At 41.4% G+C, this 20,669-nt stretch overlaps 1 protein-coding gene across 2 annotated transcripts in view; it reads right to left on the bottom strand.

Moving 5' to 3' along the window:
- Window positions 1–19,634, bottom strand: part of syne3.S (spectrin repeat containing, nuclear envelope family member 3 S homeolog) — a 77,126-nt gene extending 57,492 nt beyond the window's left edge. The window contains exon 1 of one of the 2 annotated variants that reach the window (XM_018232400.2): window positions 19,272–19,634. In XM_018232400.2, coding sequence (XP_018087889.1) covers window positions 19,272–19,397 — 126 coding nt within the window. In that variant the 5' untranslated portion in view covers window positions 19,398–19,634. The remainder of the gene's footprint in view (window positions 1–19,271) is intronic. The other variant, XM_018232401.2, reaches the window with a different exon arrangement.
- Between the last annotated feature and the right edge of the window lie 1,035 nt (window positions 19,635–20,669).

Raw genomic sequence — 20,669 nt, 5'->3', positions numbered from 1 at the left:
AAATGACTATTTTCAGCATTTATATGGCATATTTTTTCTGGCCTCTGTGCTTCAGTGGCTGCGGCCAAAAAAACTGGGCAAACAATGCCTACAAGGTCAACGTCGTTGACCTTGTAGGCATTGTTTGCCCAGTTTTTTTGGCCGCAGCCACTGAAGCACAGAGGCCAGAAAAAATATGCCATATAAATGCTGAAAATAGTCATTTTTTTGGTCGCAGCCACTGAAGCACAGTTGCCAGAAAAATTATGCCATATAAATGCTGAAAACATAAATTTTTTTGGTTGCAGCCACTGAAGCACAGAGGCCAGAAAAATTATGCCATATAAATGCAGAAAATATGCATTTTTTTGGTTGCAGCCACTGAAGCACAGAGGCCAGAAAAATTATGCCATATAAATGCAGAAAATATGCATTTTTTTGGATGCAGCCACTGAAGCACAGTTGCCAGAAAAAATATGCCATATAAATGCTGAAAATAGTCATTTTTTGCCATACGTTGACCTTGTAGACATTGTTTGCCCAGTTTTTTTGGTTGCAGCCACTGAAGCACAGAGGCCAGAAAAAATTAAACCAGTAGGGTTTGCACCCTAGTTTGTAACGGTGGCGGAGGGAGGAGGAGGACGCTAAAGGACAGCTGTGTGTGGAGTCATGAGGCTTGAAGAGAAGGACAGCTGCATAGAAGTCAGAACAAGTCTTCCGGCGTGCAGTAACCCTCCGAGATCCACCCCTCATTCATTTTAATAAAGGTCAGGTAATCGACACTTTTGTGACCTAGGCGAGTTCTCTTCTCAGTTACAATCCCTCCTGCTGCACTGAAGGTCCTTTCTGAGAGCACACTTGAGGCTGGGCAAGACAAGAGGTTCATGGCAAATTGTGACAGCTCTGGCCACAGATCAAGCCTGCGCACCCAGTAGTCCAGGGGTTCATCGCTCCTCAGAGTGTCGATATCTGCAGTTAATGCCAGGTAGTCCGCTACCTGCCGGTCGAGGCGTTCTTTGAGGGTGGATCCAGAAGGGTTGTGGCGCTGCCTTGGACAGAAAAACATTTGCATGTCTGACGTTACAGACTGGCCAAAGGGCTTTGTCCTTGCAGGTGTGCTCGTGGCAGGATTACTGGCACCTCTGCCCCTGGAATGTTGATGAGTTCCTGAAGTGACATCACCCTTAAAAGCATTGTACAACATGTTTTGCAGGCTGGTTTGTAAATGCCGCATCTTTTCGGACTTGTGGTATGTTGGTAACATTTCTGACACTTTATGCTTGTACCGAGGGTCTAGTAGCGTTGCGACCCAGTACAGGTCCTTCTCCTTAAGCCTCTTGATACGGGGGTCCTTCAACAGGCATGACAGCATGAAAGACCCCATTCTCACAAGGTTGGATGCAGAGCTATCCATCTCCGCTTCCTCATTATCAAGGACTGCATCATCCACGGTCTCCTCCCCCCAGCCACGTACAAGACCAGGGGTCCCCAAAAGGTCACCACTAGCCCCCTGGGAAGCCTGCTCCTGTTGGTCCTCCTCCTCCTCCTCCACAAAGCCACCTTCCTCCTCTGACTCCACTTCTGGCACCTCTCCCTGCGTTGCAGCAGGTGCCTGGGTTCGTTCTGGTGATTCCGACCAGAAATCGTGCGCTTCCAGCTCCTCGTCACGCTGGTCTACAGCCTCATCTGTCACTCGTCGCACGGCACGCTCCAGGAAGAAAGCGAAGGGTATTAGGTCGCTGATGGTGCCTTCGGTGCGACTGACCATATTTGTCACCTCTTCAAAAGGTCGCATGAGCCTGCAGGCATCGCGCATAAGCACCCAGTAACGGGGGAAAAAAATCCCCAGCTGTGCAGATCCAGTCCTACCACCCAGTTCAAAAAGGTACTCGTTGACGGCCCTTTGTTGTTGCAGCAGACGTTCCAACATAAGGAGCGTTGAATTCCAGCGAGTCTGGCTGTCAGAAATCAAACGCCTGACTGGCATGTTGTAGCGCTGCTGAATGTCAGCAAGGCGTGCCATGGCTGTGTAGGAACGTCTGAAATGGGCCGACACCTTTCTGGACTGGGTGAGAACGTCCTGGAATCCTGGGTACTTGGAGACAAAACGTTGGACTATTAAATTTAACACATGTGCCATGCAGGGCACATGTGTTAAATTGCCTAGTCTCAACGCTGCCAACAGATTGCTTCCATTGTCACACACCACTTTTCCGATCTGCAGTTGGTGTGGGGTCAGCCACCGATCGGCCTGTGACTGCAGAGATGACAGGAGTACAGATCCGGTATGGTTTTTGCTTTCCAGGCACGTCATCCCCAAGACAGCGTGACAACGGCGTACCTGGCACGTCGAATAGCCTAGGGGGAGCTGGGGGTGCACAGGTGTGGAGGAGGAGAAGGAGGACCCAGCAGCAGAGTAAGAAGAAGAAGAAGACGAGGTAGAGAGCGATGGAGGAGTAGAGGTGGTGGCAGAACCGCGTGCAATCCGTGGCGGTGACACCAACTCCACTGTTGTTGTTGAGCTACCCATTCCCTGCTTCCCAGCCATTACCAAGTTCACCCAGTGGGCAGTGTAGGTGACATACCTGCCCTGACCATGCTTGGAGGACCATGCGTCAGTAGTCATATGGACCTTTGGCCCAACACTAAGTGACAGAGATGCGGTAACTTGGCTCTGCACATGTTGGTACAGGTGTGGTATTCCCTTTTTAGAAAAAAAATTGCGGCTGGGTACCTTCCACTGCGGTGTCCCAATTGCTACAAATTTGCGGAAGGCCTCAGAGTCCACCAGCTGGTATGGTAAAAGCTGGCGGGCTAAGAGTGCAGACAAGCCAGCTGTCAGACGCCGGGCAAGGGGGTGACAGTCAGACATTGGCTTCTTACGCTCAAACATGGCCTTCACAGAAACTTGGCTGGTGGCAGATGACTGGGAATGGGAACAGGTGGTCAAGGTGGAAGGCGGAGTGGAGGGTGGTTCAGACGGGTCAAGGAGAGCAGAGGTAGAGCAGTAAGATGCTGGACCAGAAGGAGTGTGGCTTTTAGTTTGCCTGTTGCCTTTGAGGTGTTGCTCCCAAAGTGCTTTGTGCTTGCCGCTCATGTGCCTTCGCATAGAAGTTGTACCTATGTGGCTGTTGGGCTTACCAAGGCTCAGTTTCTGACTGCACTCATTGCAAATTACAATGCTTTTGTCAGAGGCACACACATTAAAAAATCCCACACTGCTGACTTTTTGGAAGTGTGCGATCTGGCGGTAACAGTAGAAGTTGGCGGAGTTGGCGGTATTGGCGGCAATGGCGGGTGCGTTGGCCGGCTGCACACAGGTGCCGATACATGTTGTTGCCCTGCTGATCCCTGCGGGCTGTCCTCCCTGCTTCTTCTAAGTCTTATTCTCCTACTGCCTCTCTGACTCTCCGTCTCTCCATCTGAACTACCCTCCTCTTGCTCTCTTCTACTAGGCACCCACAAAACATCAATCTCCTCATCATCATTCTCCTCAGATGCATCAATTTCTTCTGACACATCACAGAAGGAAGCAGCAGCGGGGACCTCCTCCTCATCACTCATTATGTCCATCTCTATCGTGTTCTCTGCCAGAATTAAATCTGGTGTAAGGTCCTCATCTCCTTCATCTTCTTCTGGCAATAATGGTTGCGCATTACTCAGTTCAAGAAACTCATTGGAAAATAACTCCTCTGACCCCAGTGAAGAAGGGGCACCGGTGGTGGAGGAAGTGTTACGTGGGGTGGCCATAGCAGTGGAGGATGAGGAGGATGTTGTGGTAAAGTTAGAAACGGTAGAGGATGGGGTGTGCTGTGTAAGCCAGTCAACTACCTCTTCAGCATTTTGGGAGTTCAGGGTCATTGGCTTTTTAAAACTGGGCAATTTGCTAGGGCCACAGGATTGCATAGCAGCACGGCCCCTAGCACGGCCTCTGCGTGGCGGCCTGCCTTTGCCTGGCATTATTTTTAAAAAAACAACAACAACAACAAAAACTCAGTTGGTTTTTCTGGAAACGATAATACACACAGCTAGATGGCGGGTTGAAGAAAACACTGTGCAAATAATGCCTACAAAGTCAACGTATACACTACTACAGCGGTGGATACGGATTACGTAAAATATATGAATGCTGCTTGAAAAAAAGTAACTCAAGTGGTTTTTCTAGAGACGATAATATTATCAATATTTAGACAAAATGTGAACAAGGTCACACAGCTCGATGGCGGGTTGAAGAAAACAGTGTGCAAATAATGCCTACAAGGTCAACGTATACACTACTACAGCGGTGGATACGGATTACGTAAAATATATGAATGCTGCTTGAAAAAAAGTAACTCAAGTGGTTTTTCTAGAGACGATAATATTATCAATATTTAGACAAAATGTGAACAAGGTCACACAGCTCGATGGCGGGTTGAAGAAAACAGTGTGCAAATAATGCCTACAAGGTCAACGTATACACTACTACAGCGGTGGATACGGATTACGTAAAATATATGAATGCTGCTTGAAAAAAGTGACTCCGGTGTTTTTTCTGGAGACGGTAATATTATGGATATTTAGACAGAATGGGAACAAGGTCACACAGCTCGATGGCGGGTTGAAGAAAACAGTGTGCAAATAATGCCTACAAGGCCAACGTATACACTACTACAGCGGTGGATACGGATTACGTAAAATATATGAATGCTGCTTGAAAAAAGTGACTCCGGTGTTTTTTCTGGAGACGGTAATATTATGGATATTTAGACAGAATGGGAACAAGGTCACACAGCTCGATGGCGGGTTGAAGAAAACAGTGTGCAAATAATGCCTACAAGGCCAACGTATACACTACTACAGCGGTGGATACGGATTACGTAAAATATATGAATGCTGCTTGAAAAAAGTGACTCCGGTGTTTTTTCTGGAGACGGTAATATTATGGATATTTAGACAGAATGGGAACAAGGTCACACAGCTCGATGGCGGGTTGAAGAAAACAGTGTGCAAATAATGCCTACAAGGTCAACGTATACACTACTACAGCGGTGGATACGGATTACGTAAAATATATGAATGCTGCTTGAAAAAAAGTAACTCAAGTGGTTTTTCTAGAGACGATAATATTATCAATATTTAGACAAAATGTGAACAAGCTCACACAGCTCGATGGCGGGTTGAAGAAAACAGTGTGCAAATAATGCCTACAAGGCCAACGTATACACTACTACAGCGGTGGATACGGATTACGTAAAATATATGAATGCTGCTTGAAAAAGTGACTCCGGTGTTTTTTCTGGAGACGGTAATATTATGGATATTTAGACAGAATGGGAACAAGGTCACACAGCTCGATGGCGGGTTGAAGAAAACAGTGTGCAAATAATGCCTACAAGGTCAACGTATACACTACTACAGCGGTGGATACGGATTACGTAAAATATATGAATGCTGCTTGAAAAAAAGTAACTCAAGTGGTTTTTCTAGAGACGATAATATTATCAATATTTAGACAAAATGTGAACAAGCTCACACAGCTCGATGGCGGGTTGAAGAAAACACTGTGCAAATAATGCCTACAAGGTCAACGTATACACTACTACAGCGGTGGATACGGATTACGTAAAATATATGAATGCTGCTTGAAAAAAGTGACTCCGGTGTTTTTTCTGGAGACGGTAATATTATGGATATTTAGACAGAATGTGAACAAGGTCACACAGCTAGATGGCGGGTTGAAGAAAACACTGTGCAAATAATGCCTACAAGGTCAACGTATACACTACTACAGCGGTGGATACGGATTACGTAAAATATATTATGGCTGCTTGAAAAAAGTCACTCCGGTGTTTTTTCTGGAGACGGTAATATTATGGATATTTAGACAGAATGTGAACAAGGTCACACAGCTAGATGGCGGGTTGAAGAAAACACTGTGCAAATAATGCCTACAAGGTCAACGTATACACTACTACAGCGGTGGATACGGATTACGTAAAATATATTATGGCTGCTTGAAAAAAGTCACTCCGGTGTTTTTTCTGGAGACGGTAATATTATGGATATTTAGACAGAATGTGAACAAGGTCACACAGCTAGGTGGCGGGTTGAAGAAAACACTGTGCAAATAATGCCTACAAGGTCAACGTATACACTACTACAGCGGTGGATACGGATTACGTAAAATATATTATGGCTGCTTGAAAAAAGTCACTCCGGTGTTTTTTCTGGAGACGGTAATATTATGGATATTTAGACAGAATGTGAACAAGGTCACACAGCTAGATGGCGGGTTGAAGAAAACACTGTGCAAATAATGCCTACAGGGCAAATAATGCCTAAAAGGTCAACTTATACACTACTACAGCGGTAGTAAAATAAAAAAAGTAAAATAAAAAAAAAATGAATATTAAAAAAAAAAAATTAAAGTTGGTGCTGCTGAACTACTAGGAGCAGCAGATTAGCACACCAGTCCCACTCCCCAACACTGCTAGACTAATAGCACTGGGCTCTTATAGTAGTAGTAGTAGTAGTAGTAGTAAAACAACAAAAAAATAAATAAAAGCAGTCCTTACAAGGACTACTGTTATTGCAGCAGTCAGCAGATGAGATCAGAAGCAGGACAGCTGCCCACTGCAGCTACATACAGAGCACTGCAGTAGAAGGTAGATTACTAGCCAGCAAAGCTACCTAAGCTTAAATGTCCCTCAAACCCCTGCAGACTTCTGTCCCTCCAATAACAGAGCAGTATCAAAACGATTACTAGCCAGCAAACTTTCAACTGTCCCTGAAATCACTAACAGGCAGCAGCTCTCTCCCTACACTATCTCTTCAGCACACACAGGCAGAGTGAAAAAACGCTGCAGGGCTTCGGTTTTTATAGGGAAGGGGAGTGGTCCAGGGGAGAGCTTCCTGATTGGCTGCCATGTACCTGCTGGTCTGGGGTGAGAGGGCAAAAAAAAGCGCCAACAATGGCGAACCCAAAATGGCGAACGTCGCGCGACGTTCGCGAACTTCCGGCGAGCGCGAACACCCGATGTTCGCGCGAACAAGTTCGCCGGCGAACAGTTCGCGACATCTCTACCCCCAGTTAGAAACTTCAGGTGGCTTCGGAAAGCCAAAGCGAGTCATATGTTTTCCCACCAACGATTAACTTTGTTGCCAGCGGGATAGAAGATTAGCCTGCATTAGAAGAGATTAATCTCGGGGCGACTAATCTCCTTGTCTGTCAGCTGCCAAAAGATACAGAAACTATACATTTTTGCAGTTTATGTGTATTAAAGACTTTTCTCATAAATTTATCCAAGAAAGCAGAAACACAGAACAGATTACTTGTTGCTCTTGGAGGATGCCAAAAAAGTTGCATCTTTTATACAGCTGCTGGATTCGTTTTAGTACATGTGTATATGCCTTGCTCTCATTGGCATGATTAAATTAGGGCACAAACAATACAATGTAACTGAATTTTGCTCAAAACAATTCAATGTAATATGTAAGTTCTGGTCAACTACTTTTTACAGATTTGGAAAATGTATTTAAAATCTGAATTGCTTTTAATAGATAACATCATGAGGCATGTGTCACAGTCTAAATTTGCTGCCAGCGTTATTTAGGTGGGAATCATAAAAGTGTGCCATATCTAGTATAGGTAAATTTTAAAACAACTGGACTTGCTGAGTAATCAATGAAGACGTTTCACTACTAATCCGAGCAGCTTCTTCAGTTCAACTGACTGGTGTGGGAAGTTCTCGCCATTCTTCCACTAATCCAATCACAATGGCACATTGTGAACCTCTCTGAAGAGTTACAATGTGCCATTGTGATTGGATAAGTGGAAGAATTTATATGGCGAGAACCCACACCAGTCAGTTGAACTGAAGAAGCTGCTCGGATGAGTAGTGAAACGTCTACATTGATTACTCAGCAAGTCCAGTTGTTTTAAATTTACCTATACTAGATATACCATGACCTGGATGAATGAAAATCTTCATAGTCATAAAAGTGTGCCATATTCACAGTAACTCCCAATAATTAGAATGGAAAGCAAGCTGTGCAAAACAAAAAATGTTTCTACTATAGTAAATGTAAAAAAATGTAGGGGCAGATTTACATAGGGTCGAATATCAAGGGTTAATTAACCCTCGATATTCGACTGCCGAATGTAAATCCTTCGACTTTGAATAAAAAATCGAAGAAAAATCGTTTGATCGATGGATTAAAATCCTTGGAATCGAACGTTTCGAAGGATTTAATCGTTCGATCAAACGATTTTTCGTTCGATCGAACTATATACGGTAAATCCTTCGACTTCGGATATCGAAGTCGAAGGATTTACCGCAAATAGTTCGATCGAACGAAAAATCGTTTGATCGAACGATTAAATCCTTCGAAACGTTCGATTCCAAGGATTTTAATCCATCGATCAAACGATTTTTCTTCGACCAAAACACATAAGAAAGCCTATGGGGACCTTCCCCGTAGGCTAACATTGCACTTCGGTAGGTTTTAGGTGGCGAAGTAGGGGGTCAAAGTTTTTTTTAAAGAGACAGTACTTCAACAATCGAATGGTCGAATATTCGAACGATTTATAGTTTGAATCGTTTGATTCAAAGTCGTAGTCGAAGGTCGAAGTAGCCAATTCGATGGTTGAAGTAGCCAAAATAAAAAACATTCGAAATTCGAAGTTTTTTTTTATTCTATTCCTTCACTCGAGCTAAGTAAATGGGTAATGTATAAAGGCTGGAGTGACTGGAAGTATAACAGAACACTACTTCTCAGCTCTCTAACTCTGAGTTAGTCAGCGACTTTAAGGGGGGCCACATGGGACATAACTGTTCAGTGAGTTTGCAATTGATCCTCAGCATTCAGCTCAGATTTAAAAGCAACAGTTATGACCCATGTGGCCCACCCTTAATTCACTGATTGGTTACTGCCTGGTAACCAATCAGTGGAAACCAAGAGAGCTGCAAAGCAGGAAGTAGTGTTCTGGCTATTATGTTACAAATCCAGTCACTCCAGCCTTTATACATTACATTTTTGGCTAACTAACTATATTAGAAATATTTTTTATTTTGCACAGCCTACCTATTTACACAGTTTTTATTTTCATACTGAACAATTCCTTTTAAGACTGCTAGACTCACTCATAAAACACTGAAAAACTGCTGAAGCAAGAAACAAAACAACTATATCAGTACCACTTTTCAAGGACAATAAGTATCTTGAATTGTGCTATTCTACAAAAACAAACATGCCTTATTCCATTCATGTTATAATGTTGCAGACTGACTGTGGATGCTGCTGGATCCTTTCCATAGCATGCGGTTGAGCTTACCATAAAGGATCTTTGTTTAATCAAAGTAGCCGCTTCTGTTGAAATAAATGTTCATTTCTCTTATCCAAATTAAGCTCTCAACACTCATTTCTTTGTCTGCTCATGACTAATAATCGAAGAGTGACCTTTTTTTTCATCAATTAAATCAAGTCAATTGAATTTCATCAGTCTTAAAGTGGACCTGTCACCCAGACACACAAATCTGTATAATAAAAGTCCTTTTCAAATTAAACATGAAATCCAATTTCTATTTTTTATTAAAGCATTCATAGCTGTTGTAAGCTCATTTAAAAATCTCAGCTGTCAATCAAATATTGTCTGCCCCTCCTCTATGCCAGTGGCATAGAGGCAGGGCAGACAATTACTTTCACTTTCCATTCAGCACTTCCTAGATGTCACTGCTCTCCACACATTTCCCTGTTCTCTTTACCGTTTAATTGTGTAGCCAGGGCAAGGAAATGGGCATCAGGTCTCCCATTCTGGTGCACAAACAAGATTTTGAGATGATACAAGATTTGCTTTAAAAACACTGTCCACAAAATGTCTGCTTCCTGCTTGCTATAATTATGAATTCCCAGACTGAAGGAAACAAGATTCAAATAATTTATATAGTGTAATTAAAGTTCATTTTGCTTGACTAATGTGATAAAATAGGATTTTTTTTGGTGACGGGTCCCCTTTAATAAGGCATAGCCTCCCCAAAATTTGTGTTTGGCCCCAATATGTCATAAATTTAAGATTTTAAGTTCTTTTAGGCAGGGTCCTCTTTACCTCTTGTATTGGTTATTGTTTGTTTTGTATGTTTTCTTGTATGTTCAGTGTATACAGCCATTTATTGTACAATGTTGTGGAATAGGTTGCCTTTTTATAAATATGTCTTAATAATAATAATAATAACAATGTTGTCAAAAACATATGAAGACAGGTAAAATTACTCTAATCTTATATAGTTTGTCAATTACTGCTTTAAATATTGGACAAAATATTGTGCTGCCTAAGCAATTAATAATTACTGTACAGTTATGGGATCCGTTATTCAGAAAGCTTGGAATTATGGGAAGGCCATCTCCCATATTTAAAGGAACAGTTCAGTGTGAAAATAAAAACTGTGTAAATAGAAAGGCTGTGCAAAATAAAAAATGTTTCTAATATAGTTAGTTAGGCAAATATGTAATATATAAAGGCCGGAGTGAACAGATGTTTAATAAAACAGCCAGAATCCAACTTCCTGCTTTTCAGCTCTATAACTCTGAGTTAGTCAGCGACTTGAAGGGGGGCCACATGGTACATTTCTGTTCAGTGAGTTTGTAATTGATCCTCAGCATTCAGCTCAAATTCAAAAGCAACAGAAATGACCCATGAGGCCCCCCCTCAAGTCTCTGATTGGTTACTGCCTGGTAGCCAGGGTAACCAGTCAGTGTAAACCAAGAGAGCTGAAAAGCAGGAAGTAGTGTTCAGACTGACATGTTATATATAAAATCACTCCAGCCTTTATACATTACATTTTTGGCTAACTAACTATATTAGAAACATGTTTTATTTTGCACAGCCTATCTATTTAGCCAGTTTTTATTTTCACACTGAACAATTCCTTTAAACAATATATTCTTTTTCTCCATATTAATCAAACAGTACCTTGTATTTGATCCCAACTAAGATATCATTAATCCTTATTTGAGGCAAAACAATCCTATTGGGTTTATTTAATGTTTTCATGATTTCCATACCACCCACTACCACTACTGTCTGGCACATCAGAAAGCAAGGAACTGGTGCAAACTGCCATATTTATACGATACTTATTAGTTACAAGACTGTCAGAGTGCAATGAATGGGCACAAACCCCCATGATTTTTGCACTTTGCTCCCAGTCCTGAACAGATGTCCATAATCACAGGTATTTGCAATGAATGGTGGCTGTTGCCATTGACTTGGAATGAAGAGAGATTTCTAGTGTTAGAGTCCCAGTCCCAGCTGGGTATTATCCAAAGTGTAATTAATACTCAAGAAACCAGTGATGGGAAAAATATCAGCACTGACACACACTCATGGAGCAACTACAGGTTTCCAACTTGTAGGGTCACCAGATCACTTGAAAATTCAGGGACACGTCTAGAAAATCCAGCTAGACGGCTGCACTGATTGCAATTTCATTTACATACACTCAGTGCAGCCTTGCAACATGCAACTTATTGTCCCTGAATTTTCAAATGATCTGGTAACTCTAAAGTCTGCACTGGTGCATTTTAGCTAGATGCGACAATGCACTACTGCAGGCTTTAGGATACCAAATCACTTGAAAATTCAGGGACATGAGCCATATTGAGCTACTGAGGTGGTAATGATCACTTTACAGACTGGGGTTCGACTGATATATATTGTAGGTTACAGCTCACATGGGACTGGTTTTGACTGGACTGGGAGCAAAGCTAGAAATTATTTTATACATTTTGTCTATGCAACTTTCCAATGTAAACATTAAGAAAAAAAAACAAGTGACTTTAAAGCTATATGTAAATGTAACTGGAACTGAACACATTAGCGGTTTTGCTGTTTATATGATCTGCACTGCTGGTTTGGGCTCTTAAGACAATGTAGCTGACCTGGAAAAGAACTAAAATCTTCTGCATTGCTTCAAGACTCAGAACCAGAGGAAAAAAATAAACAAACATTTCTTTCAGTTGTAAATGCATTTACAAAATTATTTTCATTAATGTACATTTTGATACAACATTTGGATACAATGGAGTCTATGGGAAACGGCCTTTCCGTAATTCAGTTTTCTGGATAATGGGTTTCCGGATACTGGATACCATACCTGTAATAATAAGGCCATTAAGTTGACAGTGTTTTCTAGGCACCATCCAGGTACAGCTGCCACTGTACTCCAATAATAGCATTCAAGATGGCCATCTAAACATATCTATCTATCTATCTATCTATCTATCTATCTATCTATCTATCTATCTATCTATCTATCACACATTTATGATATATATGACACTAAAGTTGAAATTACAATGCCATTTGTGACCCAACAAAATTCTGTTGTGCTGATATCTGAAACATACAAGCATTTGTTGTATAAAAGAGGAAGCAATTTTAGTTTGCATCTTATTTGCATTGCTTTTTACTGGGTAAAAAAAACAATCACAAATGATCAATTTCTACCTGCGTGGCTATTATGAGTTTAGGTTTAGATTTAAGCTTATTTAAATTTTAAGAAATGGCTGAAATATATTTTAATATGTTACTAGTTTTTGTGGCTCAGCAATGTATACTTCTGTCAACATAGGCTTGAGTGACAGAGAACTATAGCTGCAGCACTGCTGAGAAAGCTTTCTTGTAAATAACAGGCAGGGCTATGTCTGCATATAACAACTACTCTACTAGACTGACACTTAGGAATGTTGGCAAGGTTGCCTTTGGGCTGGCAGTTCCCCATACTCCCATATAGTCTGGATTTGTTTGGGGAGGGTGGAGTCGGTAGACAGCTGAATTCTTTAAACTCAACCATAAATAATAAACACCAGCTAATCCACAGTGACATGCACATGTTCTAAGAAAATCATGTACGCTTGGCTGCAGGGCCCTAGATAAGGAAAAACTGAAATATACTGCTTTGGCCACAATGAACATTAGTACCAATGGATTAAGGATTTATTTACCTTATTTCATCCGGTATTCTCCTACTGTGCTAGTATGTTAAATGGATCATGTTTATTGGTAATCTGCTGAAGCCTCTGCTGGCACCTAATGATGATATCTGTTCCATAACTGCCTGCTGATATTCATTTAAAGCACAAGTCAACCCAAAATAAAAAAAATGCCTAAAAAAGAAAATAGAATTCAAAGCAACTTTCCAATATACATTAATTAAAACTTTTCAGTGCTTTTAAAGTTATTTATAAAAATGTTTGCTTAACTCCTGCTTGTTACTTTTTAAACAATGTTGCAAAAGTCTTGGTTCCCCAGCAAAGTCAGGTCTGTTAATCAGAAGCTTGTCTTACATTGTATCAGCAGTCTTAGCCATCAAGGCAGAGAATAGAAACAAACACTGCTTTCAATACCTATACATATACAAATAAATTAAAAACTATAGCAAATTTGTAATGAATGTATATTGCAAAGTTGCTTAGGTTGCTTAGAATGATATTTTCTTTTATTAGGCACATTTTTATTTGGGGTTGACTTGCCCTTTAAGGCAATCATTTTATGACAATTAAGCAGTGACATTAAGTAACTCACCTGCCCCCACACTTAAAGGGATTCTGTCATGATTTTTATGGTGTAGTTTTTATTTTTGAATTACACTGCAAATAATTCACTCTGCAATATAAAATGTAATTCCTGATCAAGCAAGTGTATTTGTTTTAGTTGTAATATTGGTGTGTAGGAGCCATCTCAGGTCATTTTGCTTGGTCATGTGCTTTCAGAAAGAACCAGCACTTCAGGATGGAACTGCTTTCTGGCAGGAAAACAGCCTTCTTCTACTCAATGTAACTGAATGTGTTGCAATGGGACCTGGATTTTACTATTGAGTGCTGTTCTTAGATCTACCAGGCAGCTGTTATCTTGTTATCAGGAAACTGCTATCTCGTTACCATCCCATTGTTTTGTTGTTAGGTTGCTGGGGGAAATGGGGGGGTGATATCAATCCAACTTGTAGTATAGAGTGACTGACGTTTATCAGAGCACAAGTTACATGACTGAGGGCAGCTGGGAAATTGACAATATGTCTAGCCACATGTCAGATTTCAAAATTAAATATAAAAAAATGTGTTTGCTCTTTTCAGTAATGGATTTCAGTGCAGAATTCTGCTGGAGTTAGCACTATTAACTGATTCATTTTAAAATTTTTTCCCCCGTGACAGTATCCCTTTAAAGGGCACAGTAAAACAAAAAATTAAAGTGTTTTAAACACACAGACGCAAATACACCAGTTTTACCATTGCAGAGCAACAGTACATTATATTTTAATTACTTTGATACACTTTCAGTTTGTGGTGTTGCTGTTCCTTTAAAGCCAAGCGGAACTCCCCTTCTATGTATCATCCCATTTACTTTACAGTGCTACGCAATATGTTGACGCTATATAAATACATGTTAATAAATAATAATATGTAAAGAACATATGGCACTGTACTGTTATAAGACACCATTTACAAGTAAAAATATACTATCCCTTTTTTATCACCCACCTTTTCGGCTAGAGCATGATCTTTGGATTCACACCAAAATATTTTTCTGCAAGTTTTCTGGCCAAACACTGGCTGTCACAAACACTTACAGGTGATTTAATTCATGTATTTCATGACTGACAGGTATAGAGCGGTATTAGGCATCTGCCTGCCCCTTGAAATATGCTAGCAGGGAAACGTTAAGGGGCACATTTACTTAGATCGAGTGAAGGATTAGAATTAAAAATACTTCGAATTTCTAAGTATTTTTTTGGCTACTTCGACCATCGAATTGGCTACTTCAACCTTTGACTACGACTTCGAATCGAACGATTCGAACTAAAAATCGTTCAATTATTCGACCATTCAATAGTCGAAGTACTGTCTCTTTAAGAAAAACTTCGACCACCTACTTCGCCACCTAAAAACTACCAAGCACCAATGTTAGCCTATGGGGAAGGTCCCCATAGGCTTTCCTAGCAATTTCTGATCAAGCAAAATCGTTTGATTGATGGATTAAAATCGTTCAAATCTTCGATTTGAAGGATTTAATCGTTTTTGATCAAATGAATTGCGGTAAATCCTTCGACTTCGATATTCGAAGTTAAAGGATTTAACTTCGCTGGTCAAATATCGAGGGTTAATTAACCCTCGATATTCAACCCATAGTAAATGTGCCCCTAAAGCTGGCCATAGATGCAAAGATCCGATCGTACGAATCATCGTACGATTGGACTTTCCCATCTCCCAACCCGCCACTAACCATTCAGATCAAAGTCTTACCAGTCAGATTAGTTAAAGAACAGATCAGCAATGTTCTGCCCCTGACAACAATCGTACGATATCTATGTCCAACCAAAGCTAGTGACAGTCTCCCACTGAAAATCGTACGATCGTCAATACACACAGAGATATTATCGGCAGCCGACAGAAATTTTCTAACCTGTCGACCAAACGACCGATCTCCGCTGGACGAAAAATGTCGGGACTCTCCACACACGTTCCGAAAATCGTACGAATCCTTGATTCGTATGATCAGATCTTTGCGTCTATGGCCAGCTTAAGTGTGCCATTGGCCTTTGATGTAACTTGAAAAGGGTGATGAACAAACATAGAAGGCAAATATTTCCATAGAGCTGAAACTCTATGCAATGGATTTATTATAATGTAAATTAAACTGAACCTGGTATCTTTAATTGGGCCTTTAATACAACACAACACTTTATATTTGTTGTGCAAAAGAGTGTTATGCTTGCTACCATCAATAATGGCTTGATATACAGTATAACAAAGCAGACAATGCTTTATACAGATTTAGACACTACAGGAAGGAACTTACCTACACACATTCCACTATCTAAGTTTATGTATACAGGTATTGTGTGTTAACAGAAGGCATATAGCAAGCATTACAGTTATACTGCCTACTGACAATAATACACAATTTCTTATAGCTTGTAATGGATTCACCTATTACAACCACGGCTTACATTCAGCCTTGCTTTGCATCTATTTCAAGGCAAGCTAGGCAAAAAATCTCACAAGTGGCACACTATGCAAAAAACTTTTATTCCTTTATCGCCAGTATTTTTCTGTAACACTGTACAATATAGAAATGATACTAATTGAAACAAGCTCAGATCTGAGAATGAAACAGATGCAATTCATGGCATAATAAAGGCTGCAGAGTTCCAAATTCCATGCCAGCCAGATGCCAGGTTAGCAACTGTTGTACATTTCCGCTGACTAATGGAATCAGTACTTAAAGGGATACTGTCATGGGAAAACATGTTTTTTTTCCAAAACACATCAGTTAATAGTGCTGCTCCAGCAGAATTCTGCACTTATATTCGTTTCTCAAAACAGCAAACATTACATTACATTATATTTAATTTTGAAATCTGACATGGGGCTAGACATATTGTCAGTTTCCCAGCTGCCCCCAGTCATGTGACTTGTGCTCTGATAAACTTCAGTCACTCTTTACTGCTGCACTGCAAGTTGGAGTGATATCACCCCCCCCCCCAGCAGCCTTACAAAAGAACAATGGGAAGGTAACCAGATAACAGCTCCCTAACACAAGATAACAGCTGCCTGGTAGATCTAAGAACAGCACTCAATAGTAAAATCCAGGTCCCACTGAGACACATTCAGTAGGAGAAACAACAGTCTGCCAGAAAGCAGTTCCATCCTGAAGTACTGGCTCTTTCTGAAATCACATGACTAGGCAAAATGATCCGAGATCGCGCCTACATACCAATATTATAAATTTTAAAAAAAAATACACTTGCTGGTTCAGGAATACATTTTTACATAGTACAGTGTAATTTAGAAATAAAAATGACACCATAAAAATCATGACAGAATCCGTTTAACATGGCGCAAACATTTAAGATCTGATAATATTCACATTGTGCATACAGTGATATACTCTACAAGGTCTAACAGCCATAGAATCTCTTTCGTAACAGCACTGGCACAGGCCAGTCATTTTATACAACACACTGATGACTGGCACATGGATTCTAAGATGGCAAGTGTATACAGTATGTAGTGCTTAAAAGAGAAGGAAAGGCTTGGTGCACTTGGGGGTGCCAAATGTTAGGCACCACCAAGTGATTGTATTGACTTACCTGAAACCCCAGGCCAGTGCTCCTATCAACAGAAAACTGCACCGGCCCGGGGTTATACCAGTGAGCACCACGGAGGGATCCTCTTCCGTCTTCTTCTTTCTTCGCGCGGTTGCACATAAGCAGTAGAACAAAAAGCTGAACTTTAACCATAAAGTCGGCTACTTCATTCAACTGCGCATGCGTTTGCCCCGGGGAAATTTGAAGCAAGAAGAAGACAGAAGGGAATCTGTGGTGCCTACTGGTATAACCCCAGGCCGGTGCAGTTTTCTGCCGATAGGAGCACCAGCCTGGGGTTTCAGGTAAGTCAATACAATCACTTGGGGATGCCTAACATTTGGCACCCAAAAGTGCACCAAGCATTTCCTTCTCCTTTAAGGTAACTGGATTTCCCACTTTGTATCATGAAAATCCACAAGGTCGCTTACTGGCTGCAATCAAACAGAATGTATCCCTTGCATTTTTATATTAAAGGACCAGTGTGAGAAACAGTAACAGTTCCCCATACAATGTGCACTGCCCAGCTACAGCTAATAACACTGGCGCAAACTGCACCGCTCTGGAACAACTTTAGCACTGCCAGGTGCAAACTGCCCGCTACAAGACTGCCGCAGCCCAATTAATATAACATTCCTCAATGCACCCTGCACTTCTGCCAGGGACAGCCAATAGCTGTGCCACATGCACCCCGCCCTACTACTCCTGCACAGTCAGTAACACTGACACAAGAGTTACCAGGTTGGCAATTTTCCAGCCAAATTGGGCTACTAATTTATAGCCCAGGCGGGTTTTGAATGTACAAATTAGCCAAGGTACGGATTTGGGCTACTTTTTGGGCCTTTGGCTGGTTTGTACCAGCCAAAGTGTTTATCGTGCCCTAATGTGCCAAGCCTGCGTCTCCCAATGCATGTTGGGTAATGTAGTTTTTGTTTAACAATTTCCAGACTGCCAAGTTTAATGTAAGACTACAATACCCAGCATGCAATGGGACTGACTTGTGTAGAAGTCAGGAGTTACCAGATTTTGGCCTCCCATAACTCTTAAAGATGTGGTTCACCTTTAAGGTAACTTTTAGTATGTTGTAGAATGGCCAATTCTAAGCAACTCTTCAATTGGTTTTGATTATTTTTTGTAGTTTTATAATTATTTGCCTTTTTCTTCTGACTCTTTGCAACTTTCAAATGGGCGTCGCGGACCCCTGCTAAAAAGCAAATGCTCTGTAAGGCTACAAATGTATTGTTATTCCTAATTTTTATTACTCATCTTTCTCTTCTATTCATATACCAGTCTCTCATTCAAATCAGTGCACGGTTGCTAGGGTAATTCGGACCCTAGCAGCCGCATTGCTGAATTTACAAACTGGAGAGCTGCTGAATAAAAAGCTAAATAACTCAAAAACCACAAATAATAAAAAAATGAAAACCAATGGCAAATTGTCTCCGAATATCCCTCTCTACGTCATGCTAAAAGTTAATTGAAAGGTGGATCACCCCTTTAAGCATTCTCGCATTTTCTGGCGACTTTCTTCAATTTCCGGGCAAAAATCTGCTGGCCACCAAAATTTTTTTTCAATATTTATTGAAATTGTATATGAATTAGGGCCGTATGGGGCCCCTATACCTCCTGGGCTGTAGTTACGCTCCTGGTCACGGGCAAACCTGTCCCATTTTGCTTTATGGAAAAATTTGAAAAAGGAATATTTTCATAAATATTCATTTATTTTTTCACTGCACATATTGTGCTACTTTTTTTCTAGCTTCTTGGCTGGTTTTGGGCTGGTTTAGTAGCTGACTTCGGCTGTTTTTGAAAATTAGACCTGGCAGTCCTGACTGACACACACACAACCTGCGCACATAACGCTACTCATAACTTTCAGTAAGTTACTACAATGCCAGAGTTAGGCGCAATGCATATTATATTATTATACACCCCACATGCTTGTTTATTACAGCACAGCCAGTAACTGGGTCTCCATTCAGCCTGCTGTCCTGTCTGAGTAAAACACATAGCGATACTGCTCTGGAAACAGCGCTGCCCCGAATCCAGCAGCCTCACGGACCCCGTGCTCCCAGCCTCCCCGCCGCTATACAGATACACCGATACTCCCCGCTACAACAAGCTTTACTGGCCTCACCCACTCCTAGCCCAACCAGCTGAACCACTTACCAGGGACACAAAGGGGTCGCTAGTGTCTGTGCCGGTATCGGGTCTCTGGAAACAGGAGGCTGTCAGTGGGGACCGGATTTGAAACGCGTAATTCGTGACTGGATCCTCCCCCTCTTCCTGTGTCATTGCACTGAGCCAATTGGCAGGGGCAGGGCGCCGTCTGCTGTCAGGCTATATAAGGACAGCGCGTCCAGGGAACTGGCACAATGATTGGGGCAATGGATGCGTTTTGGGATTCTCAGGGGCTGGGGAGAGACAGTAGGGAAGTGAGACGCCAAGTAACCTCTAATGCTTTGGCCATCGTCTGGCGAAATGGGTCGCTGTGCTCCTGCGCACACGGGCGAGACATACAGCAGCTATGCAGCATGTCGCTCTGACAGGACAGCTATTTCGGCTACAGCGTTCACTTGAGTGACGGTCACGTGGATTCGTTACCACCGACTGGTACAGCTGAAGGGCCTGGGCTCCCATTAAACGTGGGCAGGGCTGAGCCTCACAGCCAGGGGTGGCAGGTCTTATTTTCAAAACCAGCCAAGAGGCCCTTCAACAGTAGCCCAAAAAATAGCACAATTTGTGCATTGAAAAAAAATTCTAAAAACCTATTTTAAAATACACTTTTTAAAATAAAAATGCTTTGCAAATTGTGCAATGGCTAGAATCCACTCTGGGAACCATGGGATGAAAGGCAACAATGCTTTCCAATGTGCTGCCCATTAAAGAAACAGTTCAGTGTGAAAATAAAAACTGTGTAAATAGATTGCCTGTGCAAAATAAAAATTGTTTCTAATATAGTTAGTTAGCCAAAAATGTAATGTATAAAGGCTGGAGTGACTGGATGTCTAACATAATAGCCAGAAGACTACTTCCTGCTTTGCAGCTCTAACTCTGAGTTAGTCAGCGACTTGAAAGGGGGGCCACATGGTACATAACTGTTCAGTGAGTTTGTAATTGATCCTCAGCAGTCAGCTCAGATTCAAAAGCAACAGTTATGACCCATGTGCCCCCCCCCTCAAGTCACGTCAGTGGAAGCCAAGAGAGCTGCAAAGCAGGAAGTGTGTTCTGGCTATTATGTTACACATCCAGTCACTCCAGCCTTTATACATTGCATTTCTGCCTAACTATATTAGAAACATTTTTTATTTTGCACATACGATCTATTTACCCAGTTTTTATTTTTACACTGAAGAATTCCATTAAAAGGATTTTCTAGTAGTCTAAAAGCATTGATCCATATTACACATCCCATATTGGGTCCCAAGGTTTTCCAGATAATAGATGCCATACTGAATCTTTCTGATAAAAAGGTCATATGCTAGACTGAATAAATGGTATAATCTATGGCCCTTTAAAAAAAAAAAAAAAAAAAAAAAAGACTGCATCCAGGTTTTAAGCCTATGA

The sequence above is a fragment of the Xenopus laevis genome, chromosome 8S, assembly GCF_017654675.1.
Source record: "Xenopus laevis strain J_2021 chromosome 8S, Xenopus_laevis_v10.1, whole genome shotgun sequence".
Lineage (NCBI taxonomy): Eukaryota > Metazoa > Chordata > Amphibia > Anura > Pipidae > Xenopus > Xenopus laevis.
The sequence above is the reverse complement of the archived record's forward strand: the minus strand, read 5'-3'. Positions and strand labels throughout refer to the sequence as shown.